The 12,660-nt window shown below is 40.3% G+C and overlaps 1 protein-coding gene across 5 annotated transcripts in view; it reads left to right on the top strand.

Moving 5' to 3' along the window:
* gnal (guanine nucleotide binding protein (G protein), alpha activating activity polypeptide, olfactory type) overlaps positions 1-12,660 on the top strand; it is a 236,572-nt gene that overhangs the window by 113,845 nt on the left and 110,067 nt on the right. For 3 of the 5 annotated variants that reach the window (XM_060900078.1, XM_060900079.1, XM_060900077.1), the window contains exon 2: positions 3,113-3,201. The exons of the other annotated variants lie outside the window; for them this stretch is intronic. In XM_060900078.1, coding sequence (XP_060756061.1) covers positions 3,149-3,201 — 53 coding nt within the window. In that variant the 5' untranslated portion in view covers positions 3,113-3,148. The remainder of the gene's footprint in view (positions 1-3,112; positions 3,202-12,660) is intronic. 5 annotated transcript variants of the gene reach the window in all.

Genomic DNA, 12,660 nt, shown 5'->3' with positions numbered 1-12,660 from the left:
AAAAAACAAAGAAACCCCACTGAAAACAATACCTTGCCCCCTGGTGGACTCCGTCCCAGGTGAGGTAAAAATACCTAATTTACCACCATTACCTGTCTGCCTGTGCTTCAGTCTTCCATCCACTCTCAGGGACGTTTCCAATGACCTTACAAAGTAAACGAAACATCCATTGCAAAATTACTTGGCTAATCGCAGTGTTACAACTGCATGACAATGCTTGATGACACTAGAGTTCTGCATGAGAATCCTATACATTCTGCCAGTCTAACTCATGTCTTAATGTGAAGATAGCAGTTGCCTGAACTAGGTGTATGTAATGCATAAATAACTAATGTTATAATCGAATGTCATTGTGAAACCTCTTATAGCCAAATGCAGTTGCATATGCTTAGGACAATTCATTTAATTTATATTTAAAGGCATGTAGTTAGTCAGCTTTTACAGATGTTTCTTCATTCTTACAAGCAGTAATAATGGTCAAATATTGTATGTTAAGACTTAACAGATGCTTTGTTTACTACTTAAGATGTTTCCATTTTCTATCTCTCTACAAGTTTTGAATACCCAGCCTCTGTTCCAATGTGTCCATTCTTTTTGTCTGCCAGATGATTACAGTTTCTTCACACACTGTCATACACTGCTTTCTTTAGCTCTGATCTAGAAATTATAACAGTAATTTGAACTAAAAACCTGCCCCCCTTGTGCTTTACATTTTGTCTTGTTGGACATTTCAATATTTTTTATAATTATTTTGGAATTATATTTATATTGTTTATATATATAAATTAATTGAACACACAGGTGTTTGGCACCTGCAAGACGTTTGCTGGTCACACCTCCACCAGTGCCAGAGTGGTATGTGCTCCTTTTGGAATACTTGGGGATGCAAATTATGCAGTTCAGTTCTAAAAGTTTCACAGTCTTGGCTTACCTGTTTTTCTCTACTTTGTTGTACGTAGTTCAAAATTTTAGTTATTAAATGCCAGTGACAAGCATTTCTGAACAATTTATTCAGCAAAGGTTTGAAGCTAAAATCTAAAATCCAAATCTAAAAACATGCAGTTGTTCCTCAGAGCACTCATTTGTAAATATGGGTCAGTTTGGGGGATGAGGAATGAGGAGAGAATGGCAGTTGGCAACCATCTTGGACAGGTACTTCACTTATCTGTTTATATCCTCAGGACTGGTGTGAGGCTCCATTCTTAGACCTATTTTTAACTCCTGCAGCTGTGTATGCATGTATGTATGCATATGCTTGTCTGTGTTTTGTGTGTGTGTGTGTGTGTGTGTGTGTGTGTGAGAGACTAGAAAGGTACAAATAAACAGAAAAAAGAGAGAGGAAGGCTGTACTTTTTGGAGGTGCTCGGATGCATCTGTTTTTTGTAGCTGTCAGGATGAGCAAGGGTATTCTCTCCTTTCACATAAACCTTCCTTGTCTGCCAGGAGAGAAATGCAAAGTTCAAGAAAGATTGAATGGGAAAGTAATGGAAAGTAGGAATGGAGAGAAATGAAAAAGAAAGAAATGAGGACTGAAGGAATACCACCACACTGAGCATTGCTCCCCCACCAAGGCTGTGTGCTCAGTCCACTGCTGTTCACTCTGCTGACTCACGACTGTGTACCAGTGCACAGCTCGAATCACATCAAGTTTGCTGATGACACAACCATGTAGGGTCAGCCTCATCAGCAAGAATAATGAGTCAGCATACAGAGAGGAGGTACAGCCTCTTCTGCATGTTGTAACAAACTGGTGCAGAGCCAAGAACCTGTCTCTGAATGTGGACAAAACAAAAGAGATGGTTGTTGACTTCAGGAGAGCATGAAGTGACTGCTGTCTGCTGAACATCAATGGCTCATCTGTAGAGATGGTCAAGAGCTTCAAATTCCTTGGTGTTCACCAATGGAGAAGCTCACCCAGTCCCTCTCACCTGGTCATCTCTACTTTCTGTAAAGGCTGAGAAAAGCCCATCTCCCCTCCCCCATCTCCACCACATTCTACAGAGGAACTGCCAAGACCATCCAGAACAGCTACATCAGTGCAATTTCCAAGCCAGGCAATGTCTCGAATTGCGGACCCCGCAGAGGACAGTGAGCACAATTGAGAAGATCGTCAGAGTCTCTCTTCCCTCCATCGCAGACATTTACACCACACGTTGCATCTGTAAAACCACCAGCATTGTGGATGGCCCCATGCACCCCTCACACAAACTTTTCATCCTCCTGCTGTCTGGCAAAAGGTACCATGGCCAGACTGTGTAACAGTTTCTTACCCCAAGCCTCCTCAATATACTCCGTGGAGTCATGTGACTTTGTATTCTTTATGCTGCCATACCGAATGGCATAAAGTACACTTGAACCCATCATGTAGTATATATTCGCAAGAAGCAATTACTGGAAAAAAAATCAAAAGGAAACAGCAGATGTACTTCCTGTCCAAGTATGTGGAAAAACTTGAATTATTATGATATTTATTAAAAATAAGAATGACCTATTAAGGTTGTGTGAAAGAGAAATTTACTTTTTGTCAATCTATCCTCACCTCAGAGTAGCCTCAGTATTTACTTTAGTCTACTAGTAAAAATCTATTATATTAGCAGTTGTCTAGTGCAGTACAGTGTACAGTAAACCGTAATCGAGGCAGCAAACCTGTCATGACATTTGACAACATGCTGGCAAACAAGTTGAAACTCTACAGAAACATTCTATCTCATGAAAAATGATGCTAAAAAGTTTCTGCAGAGACAAAAAAACTTGACCAGAAGTGAATTGTTCACTGCGTTCAGCACACGGCACATCCTCCACTTGGCTTTTAAGACCATTATGTTGTCTTCCTGCTTCCGCACTCCGAGATTGTGACATAGCTGACACACCACATGACTTACCTAGGCCTAGATCTCATGAATACATCACTTCTAAATTTTTGTAAACAACCCGATGCCCGAGTGTCAAGTGTTTGGGTGTAAAAATAAGCCTGATCATTGCAAAGGGAAATCGTTTTTTGCCATCCCTAATCCTACTAAGGATATTACTTTGACAAGCGGATATTACAAGTGGCGAAATGGCTGCATTTCATCGGCACTGGTCACACTGTGGACAAATTTCATTTTGGCAGGCACAAGGTGGTTTGCGAAGACCACTTCACAGCGGAATGGTTCACATGGGAAAAGATTACAGAACCAGGAAGAAAAGAAAGGCACTAAGGTGAGCAATAATTTAGACTCTTCCATAACCATAACGCATTCTGTCAAATGCACTTGGCCAAGCTTACATACGGTACGCAAGATATCCAAATCCCAGATATAGCAGCCCTGTCATTAACTGCCGGCAACTGGCAATTTTTTTTTTTAATTGTGTACTTTATTAATCCGGAGGGGAACTTAGGCTCTGCTTTAACCCATCTGAAGCAGTCAACATGCACACACAAATGAGCAATGAGCAGACATACCCAGAGCAGTTGGCAGATGTTTTGTCGCCAATAAATGCTCCATCGCCTGCTAACTTGCAGTGTTTGGGGTTTTTTTTCCCTGAAAACATTCATTTTTTCCTTGTATTTTTATATGACATGCATTTGTTTGTTTTTATTCACTGAGAAAAGTGAGCTTTTTTGATGGAAAGAATTGCGTTTGTGCTAGAAATTGTTTACTAGTATCTGTGTCAGTACTGCACATGCATTATCTAGCTAAGTTAGATTTAAACTTCATAAAAGTGAATTCTGTTGATTTTGTTGTCAGTAAAAATCACATGGTTATAGAAAATTTCTGATTAGATATTTAGAATTAGAAGCCTTTGTCACATATACTTTTGAGCATCGTGAAATTCTTTCTCTGCTTTTAACCCATCTGAAGCAGTGAACACATGCATGCATGCACACACACACACACACACACACACACACACACACACACACACACACAAACCCAGAGCAGTGGGCAGCTGCACTACAGCACCCAGGGATTTTTTTTTTTAAGAATTAGAAGCCTTTATTTGATGGCTCTGTGTTTCTAAGGTAAATGTGTAAGCTAGTGTGTAAGCTATGTCACAAGGGGATATCCAATTTCAGTGCAAATGGCAGCACCCAGGGAAGCCTATTCTTAGCAATACCATGACTTTTTTAAAATGGATAAATTGTTATTATGAAGTTTTATTTTTAATTAAAATGTGCGTGGGCACTTGCCATGATCAGCAAATGGAGTTCATTTTTTGGGTTTTGTTTGGGGTTAACAGACAGATCAAGAATGAGACAAAGGCCAAACTCAACAAAAAAGACAGATTGGAGCAGGAGTTTAGTGACATGAACACAAATTCTTTCATAATGTAAGAACGCTAACTGGTTATGAAACTATGCAAGATGGTTCCATAATCACAGATCCCACTACCTTTTGCCATCACTCTGCATACCTTCTATGTACAGTTTGACATCCACAGTCACTCTGCTACCTGTGAGGTTCAGCTTACTTCCCTCCCATATCATGAGCCCTACACCATGAATCTTTCCCCTATCCTTTACTGCATCTTCTGGGAATCTTACAGGACATCAGTTCCCACCCTTGAAAATCTCCACCTTTATACTGGTACCCAAGAAACCCCGCCCCTCTGAATTCAACCACTACTAGTTGGTCACACTCACCTCAATAGCCTGGAAAAAAATTATTCTGTACACTATCCTACCAGCTGTAAGATCACAGCTGGACCCATATCAGTTTGCATACAGGGCCAAGCTGAGGACAGAGGATGCTGTGGCATGCCTCCTCTTCTCCCTCCTCCAACATCTGGAATCGCCTGGCAACTTTGCCTCAGTCCTTTTCATTAACGTCAGCTCCACCTTCAACACAATTCAATGCTACCAGATCAAGAAACTCCACCACCTCAACATCCCTCCTCACCTTACCCATGACTTCCTCAGCAACAGACCACAGTCTGTAAGAATAGGTACAGTAACATCATTGACCATCACCACCAGCACTAGAGCCCCTCAGGGCTGTGCTCTCAGTCCCTTTCTCTACACTCTTGACACATATGACTGCTTCGGCCTCTCCCATCACCACTGAGCATAAATACTCTGACACTGCCATACTGGGACTCCTTTCTACTCTTCTCATTTCACATAGTGGTGCACTGAAAACTACCTTCAGTTGAACTTGGACAAAACAAAAGAAGTGGTCATTAACACACCCTTCATTGGATTGAACCCCATGTCCATCCATGGCAAGACAACAAGTCAGCAGCTTGAAATATCTTGGACTTACTTGAGACAGTAAACTCAGTTCTGATCAACACATCACTGATATCCATAAGCAATCCCAGCAAAGACTCCATGTCATCTGCAAACTCTGAGCACTTTCTGTTGCCCTCCACCACCTGTTACTTTATAATCCAGTCAATCCTGCTGTACTCTTTCCCCCTGTTTCTACATGATGCTGACTGTCTTCAACAAAAACAAATATACTAGAGTCACACATGATGCCTCCAAAATTACCCACCACCCCAGACTCAACCTTTCAGACATGAATAATACAGCCACCATACATCTTGCACTCAATAGTATAACCCAAATTCCAAAAATATTGGGATGCTGTGTAAAATGTAAAGAAAAACAGAATTTGCAAATCATGCAAACTCTGTATTTTATTGAAAATAGTACAAAGAAAATATTTCTCAGTTTCACACTTTAATATTTTATTGTGTTTAATTTTTACTAGTTTATGATAATTTTGAATTTGATGCTAGGAATGGGCGGCACGGTGGTGTAGTGGTTAGCGCTGTCGCCTCACAGCAAGAAGGTCCGGGTTCGAGCCCCGTGGCCGGCGAGGGCCTTTCTGTGTGGAGTTTGCATGTTCTCCCCGTGTCCGCGTGGGTTTCCTCCGGGTGCTCCGGTTTCCCCCACAGTCCAAAGACATGCAGGTTAGGTTAACTGGTGACTCTAAATTGACCGTAGGTGTGAATGTGAGTGTGAATGGTTGTCTGTGTCTATGTGTCAGCCCTGTGATGACCTGGCGACTTGTCCAGGGTGTACCCCGCCTTTCGCCCGTAGTCAGCTGGGATAGGCTCCAGCTTCCCTGCGACCCTGTAGAACAGGATAAAGCAGCTAGAGATAATGAGATGAGATGAGATGAGATGAGATGAGATGAGATGCTAGGAATGTGTTTCAAAAAAGGTGGGAAAGGGGCATGTTTACACCTGTGTTGCATTACCTCTACTTTTAACAACACTCTGTAAATGTTTGTAAACTGAGGAGAAAAATTGCTGTAGTTTTGAATGTTAAATGTTGTCCTATTCTTGCCTGATATACAATTATAGTTGCTCAACATTTTGTGGTCTTCTTTGTTGTACAACCCCAATTCCAAAAAAAAGTTAGGACACTGTGTAAAACATAATCTTCACATTCTGTTTCTATTTTGCAAATCATGGAGACCCTATATTTCACTGAAAATAGTACAAAGACAACATATCAAATATTGAAACAGAGAGAAATTTATTTATTTATTTATTTATTTAGAAAAATAGATGCTCATTTTGAATTTGATGTCAGCAATACGTTTCAGAAATTTGAGACAGGAGCAACAAAAGACTGAATAAGTTCTGTAATGCTAAAATAATAATAATAATAATTTGGTTAATTGGCAACAGATCAATAACATGATTTGGTATAAAAAAGAGCATCCCAGAAAGGCTGAGTCTCTCAGAAGTAAAGAGATGCATCACTGCTCTGTGAAAGACTGTGTGGGCAAATAGTGCAACAATTTAAGAATAATGCTCCTCAATGTAAAATTGCAAAGAATTTGGGGGTCACATAGTCTATGGTACATTATATCATTAAATGATTCAGAGAATCTGGAGAAATCTCTGTATGGAAGAGACAAGGCTGAAAACTGACATTCGATGCTTGTTATCTTCAGGCCCTCAGGCAACACTGCATTTAAAAACAGGCACGTGTCTGTAGTGGAAATCGCTGTACGGGCTCAGGAATACTTCAGAAAACCATCATCTGTAGAAACAGTTCATGACTGCATCCACAAATAAGATAAAACCACATATAAACAAGTGTTGCCAGGCAAAACAAACCTCGCCTGGTAGCAGTTATGATGAATATGAAGGAAGATATCACAAAAAAAAAAAAAAAAAGGTATGCTATGGGTATATGTGGCTACTGCTTATAAATAAAATTGTTTTCTGATACCATGTCCATATATATGTGTATGTGTGTGTGTGTGTGTGTGTGTGAAATTTACTCAGAGGCAGTAGCCACAAAAATAAAGTGTAATCCAAAAATGAACAATTTAAAAATCACAGAAGTAAAATATACCAAGTGTCTGCACTTTATATTATTCTAATCTTACTTCTTACAGTTTTCGAAACAGAAACCTCTGAACCGAGGCTGACATACACACGCTGTCACCATGACCTAAACTCTTATTTCCTGGAAATGGCCTGGCGCTAGAGCTCAGTGGAATGCACTTTCCCTGTGTAATAAGTATAAACATGTCTGAAAGTGATTTCTTTAGTCTAGTCCATTTATTTTGAATGGTGAACCAAATTGTATACACTCAATGGCCATTTTAATTGGAACATGTGTATGTGCATACGCAGTGCACGACTGTTAAACTCTTACCGGTACCTTCTTACAGCATGATGACATAGTGGCTAGCACCTCTATATGAGGCAGCAGCCACAATAAAAATGATTTTGACCTTTTTAGTAGAGGATCTGGGGCGGCACGGTGGTGTAGTGGTTAGCACTGTTGCCTCACAGCAAGAAGGTCCTGGGGTCGAGCCCAGCGGCCGATGAGGGCCTTTCTGTGTGGAGTTTGCATGCTGTCCCCGTGTCTGCATGGGTTTCCTCTGGGTACTCCGGTTTCCCCCACAGTCCAAAGGCATGCAGGTTAGGCTAATTAGTGGCTCCAAATTGACCGTAAGTGTGAATGGTTGTCTGTGTCTATGTGTCAGCCCTGCGACTTGTCCAGGGTGCACCCTGCCTCTTGCCCATAGTCAGCTGGGATAGGCTCCAGCTTGCCTGCGACCCTGTAGAACAGGATAAGCGGCTACAGATAATGGATGGATGGAGGACCTGGGTTAGATATGTATGCACATAATTTAGGAGAGGATAACTCAACTGTTCTAGGCTAATTTGAACCCAAGGAACAACTTGGGATGTGTGCCAAAATCACTATCCGGGGCAAACAGGCTGAAAATTACCAATCCAAGATGGCTGCTGGTAGTCATATTGAAAATGTCAATTTTTGAACCACTCACCACAGAAGTATGTGCAATACCTAATTTTATGAGTATGAGGAATCCATTAGTGACAATTTTCATGACTGAAGGAAAAAGGAACAAAAAACACTAAAAATTGGCCAAAATAGCAGTTTCACAGAAAACATGAGAAAAACAGAATAACCCTACCTCAAACATGAAATCATGGAATTGGGAGACCTTTGCACATAATTTAGGAGAGTATAAGAAAGCAAGCATTTGATTAAAGAAATTTTATTTTCAATCATACTATTATGATCAATGGAATGTTAAATTAAAGTGAAAAATACAAAACTTATTACTTTAGTAGGCAGCAATGTCTTGAGAGCCTAAATGTTTAACAGCCAAAAATACCACTTTTAACATCACATTATTACTGCTTGTGTCACATACACCAGGGTCAGGAACATGAAGAGTAACACAATAATAATACCATAATTGTTAGGGGTCGTGGAGGTGTGGTGAGATAAGGATCCACAAGCAGAACACAGGCAGTAATCAAATAAATAGAGATTTAATCCAGGGAAAAGGGTGTGGCACAAGGGTAAACAAATGGGACAAAAACAAACGGCAAAAATAATCCAGATAACAAGAGACAGAAAACTAGACAAAAACATGAAACAGGCAAGGACAAAAAATGCTAGAACACAAAAACAAGAAAAAAACCCTAGTGCAAAAACCATGAACTAGAAATAAACCCTTAGTGCAAAAACCATGAACTAGAAAAAAGAGCTTAAGCAAACAACCATGAAATATAACAGAGGCACAGAAACGGCTAGAAGCAAAGCGAGATGTTCTAGCAAAGTTCTTGTCTGAGAACGGTGTTTTAATAACAGCAGAGAAAACCAGGAAGTGAATGCAGGCATGAAGGAATTCCCGTTCCGGATTCGGATCGGTGCTGATGTGAGAGATTCGTAATCTCTGGAGTGGATGTCCGGAGCAGAGCATGACAATAACACCGGTGGCCATCTTGGATTGGTAATTTTCAGGCTCTTTGCCCCGGATAGCGATTTTGGCACACATCCCAAGTTATTCCTTGGGGTCAAATTAGCCTATAACATTTAAGTTATCCTCTCCTAACTTATGTGCATACATGTCTAAGCCAGGTCCGAGACTATTTTTGGTGACCTTGACCGGATGCGCCTCAAAATGTTGGAGGTTCTATTTGAGACCAATGACCATCTATCCTGAAAGTTTCATGAAGATTGATCCAGCTGTTTTTATTATTAACAAAAAAAAAAGAAAGAGACAAACAAACAAACAAAGAAACCCGACCGAAAGCAATACCTCACCCCCTGGTGGACTCCGTCCCGGGTGAGGTAACAATATCCAGAAACAACAACACCTTCTTTGGGCCTGAGCTCTTTTACAATGGACTGAAGCAAAGTGGGAAAATTGTCCTGAGGCCTGAAAAATCAAAAGTAGAAATTCTTTTTAGAATTCATGGACACCACATCCTCCAGGCTAAAGAGGAGAGGGACCATTCAGCTTATCAGTGTACAGTTCAAAAGCCAGCATCTGTGATGGTATGAGGGTGCATTAGTGCACATGACATGGGTAGCTTGTACATCTGGGAATGCATCGTTAATACTGAATGATATACACGTTTCAGAGCAATATGCTGCCATCCAGACAAAATCTTTTTCAGGGAAGGCCTTCCTTCTTTCAGCAAGACAGTGCCAAACCACTTTCTGCACACATTAAAACTGCATGGCTCCATAGCAAGAGAGTCCGGGTGCTAAACTGGCCTGCCTGCAGTCCAGACCTGTCTGCCATTTAAAACGTTTGGCACATTATGAAGTGCAAAACACGTCAAAGGAGACCCTGAACTGTTGAGCAACTGAAATTCTATATCAGGCAAGAATGGGACAACATTTCTCTTTCAAAACTACAGCAACTGGCAATTGGTCTCCTTAGTTCTCAAAGGTTTACAGAATATTGTTAAAAGTAGAGGTGCTACAACATAGTGGTGGTAGACATGCCCCTGTCCCAACTTTTTTGAAATGTGTTGCTGACCACCATGCTGCCAAGAACACTGGAAAATGTCAAACATATACATACATTATCTATCTATTTCTCTCATATTCATATATATATATATATATATATATATATATATATATATATATATATATATATATATATATATTGTGTGTGTGTGTCTGTCTTGCAAAAAGTATTCATCCCTCTTGGTATTTGTCCTGTTTGGTCGCATTTCAAGCTGGAAAGCCCAGATTCTGTGGTCTGGGCTTTGACTAGATCATTCCAAGACATTTAAATGTTTCCCTTTAAACCACTCCAGTGTAGTTTTAGCAGTCTGTTTCAGGTCATTATCCTGCTGGAATGTGAACCTTCATCCCAGTCTCAAACCTCTGGCCAACTCAAACAGGTTTTCCTCTAGAATTGCCCTGTATTTAGTGCCATCCATCTTTCCTTCAATCCTGACCAGCTTTCCTGTCCCTGCAGATGAAAAACCTTCTCACAGTGTAATGCTGCCACCACCTTGCTTCACTGTAGGAATGGTGTTCTGAGGGTGATGGAAAGTGTTGGGTTTGCACCACACATGGCATTTCCCATGATGGCTGAAAAGTTCAATTTTAATCTCATCTGACCAGGGAATCTTCTTCCATGTATTTGGGGAGTCTGCCACATGCTGTTGGGCAAATTCCAAGCATGTTTTATTGTGTTTTTTTTTCTTTTTTTCTGGCCATTCTTCCATAAAGCCCCACTCTGCAGAGTGTATGGCTTAAAGTGGTCTGATGGACAGATACTCCCATCTCTGCTGTGGATCTTTGCAGCTCCTTCAGTGTTATCTTTGGTGTCTTTGTTGCATCTCTGATTAATGGTCTCCTTGCCCAGTGTGTGAGTTTTGGAGGGCAGCCTTCTCTTGTCAAGTTTGTAGTGGTGCCATTTTGCTTTTATGAATTTAATGGTGCTCCGTGGGATATTCAAAGTTTGGGATTTTTTTTTTTAATCACCCAACCCTGATCTATACTTCTCCACAGTTTTGTCTCTGACCTGTTTGGAGTGCTCCTTAGTTTTCATATTGCTTGCTTAGTAGTGTTGCAGAGTCAGGGTCCTTCCAGAACAGGTTGATTTATACAGACATCATGTGACAGATCATGTGACACTTTGATTGCATACAGGTGGATCTTAATCAACTAATTATGTGACTTATGAAGTTAATTGGTTGGACCAGCTCTTATTTAGGAGTTTCATATTAACCCTCTAGGGTCGAGAGCTTCGCCAGCAAAGCTCGACAAATTTAGAATGAGTAGGTCATGTATTGAGATAAATATCTTCGAGTTTTTCATTATACATGCATGAGAAACATATTGACAAACTTTAAAGTTTACACTTTCCTATGTGCCCGCTGCCAAATAATATTATAGTTTTTAAATTACCTAAATTAGATGAAACATAAAACTTGTCACCGTCCTCAGTCACACCGGTGTCGGAGCACTGAGCGCCCACTTACGCATTCATAAAAGACTATTCACATCGTAACAGCATGATGATCACTTTCACTCTTTGGGTTTTGATTGGTTTCTCTTTCGCGGTGGGAACGCCCACTGTAAACAGGATAACATCTGTTCAGACATAGGCTGTTTGGAGGTAGAACTTGTTGTGAGATGGCACACAGATTTTATGCACTTTGGATGATTCAGGCCAGCGAATCAGTTCATGATTCAGGACAGCGATTCAATTCAATCTTGATAACTGTGACACTAATGATGAACGGTGCCTTTTTTTTTATTTACATTTTTTTTTTACTTCGACTCGATCCAGCCAAAGATCAACTTCAGTAAGTGTAAATATTTCTTCTATTTATTATGAGTGCATCAGTAGATATGCGTGCACTGTAGTGCATACACAGGAAAAATAACTGAGCAATTTTTTCCAGAGTTAAAAGTATTTTGCTTGATTTTGAGTTTAGAGAGTAAAATTTGGAGTTGGAGTGGGAGCAAAATTACAGAGTAATTGTGTAACAGAGTTGGTTGTGGCTCTGAACTGAGTAAAATAGTACAAGGGTTAATTTCAAGACACACTGAATAGAGTCAAATACTAAAATAAAGTCAAATACCAGATAAATGAAGCTGCTGTAAAAAGCAGTTTTAGAACTGTGTTGGAATGTGTGAAAAAATATGACCTTACCCATTGTGACTTGACCTGATGGGATTAAAAGTTAATCTGATGGGATTAAGAGTTGGCAGTGGGAGGGGTTTCCACTCTTTTCATTGAATGGAATTTTTTAGTCTTCTCATTGAATACCCCTCCCACTGCCAACCCTTTATCCCAAAACAATAGGACATAATTTTTTTGATGGCCAGTTAATTGTCTAAATCAATGGAGCAGATTTAAGTTTTTGTGCTTGATACATTCCCAAGACTGAACAGAATCACCTCAAGTG

Source organism: Neoarius graeffei, chromosome 19 (assembly GCF_027579695.1).
Source record: "Neoarius graeffei isolate fNeoGra1 chromosome 19, fNeoGra1.pri, whole genome shotgun sequence".
NCBI classification, from domain to species: Eukaryota; Metazoa; Chordata; class Actinopteri; order Siluriformes; family Ariidae; genus Neoarius; species Neoarius graeffei.
This window is presented reverse-complemented; position numbering and strand designations above follow the sequence as displayed.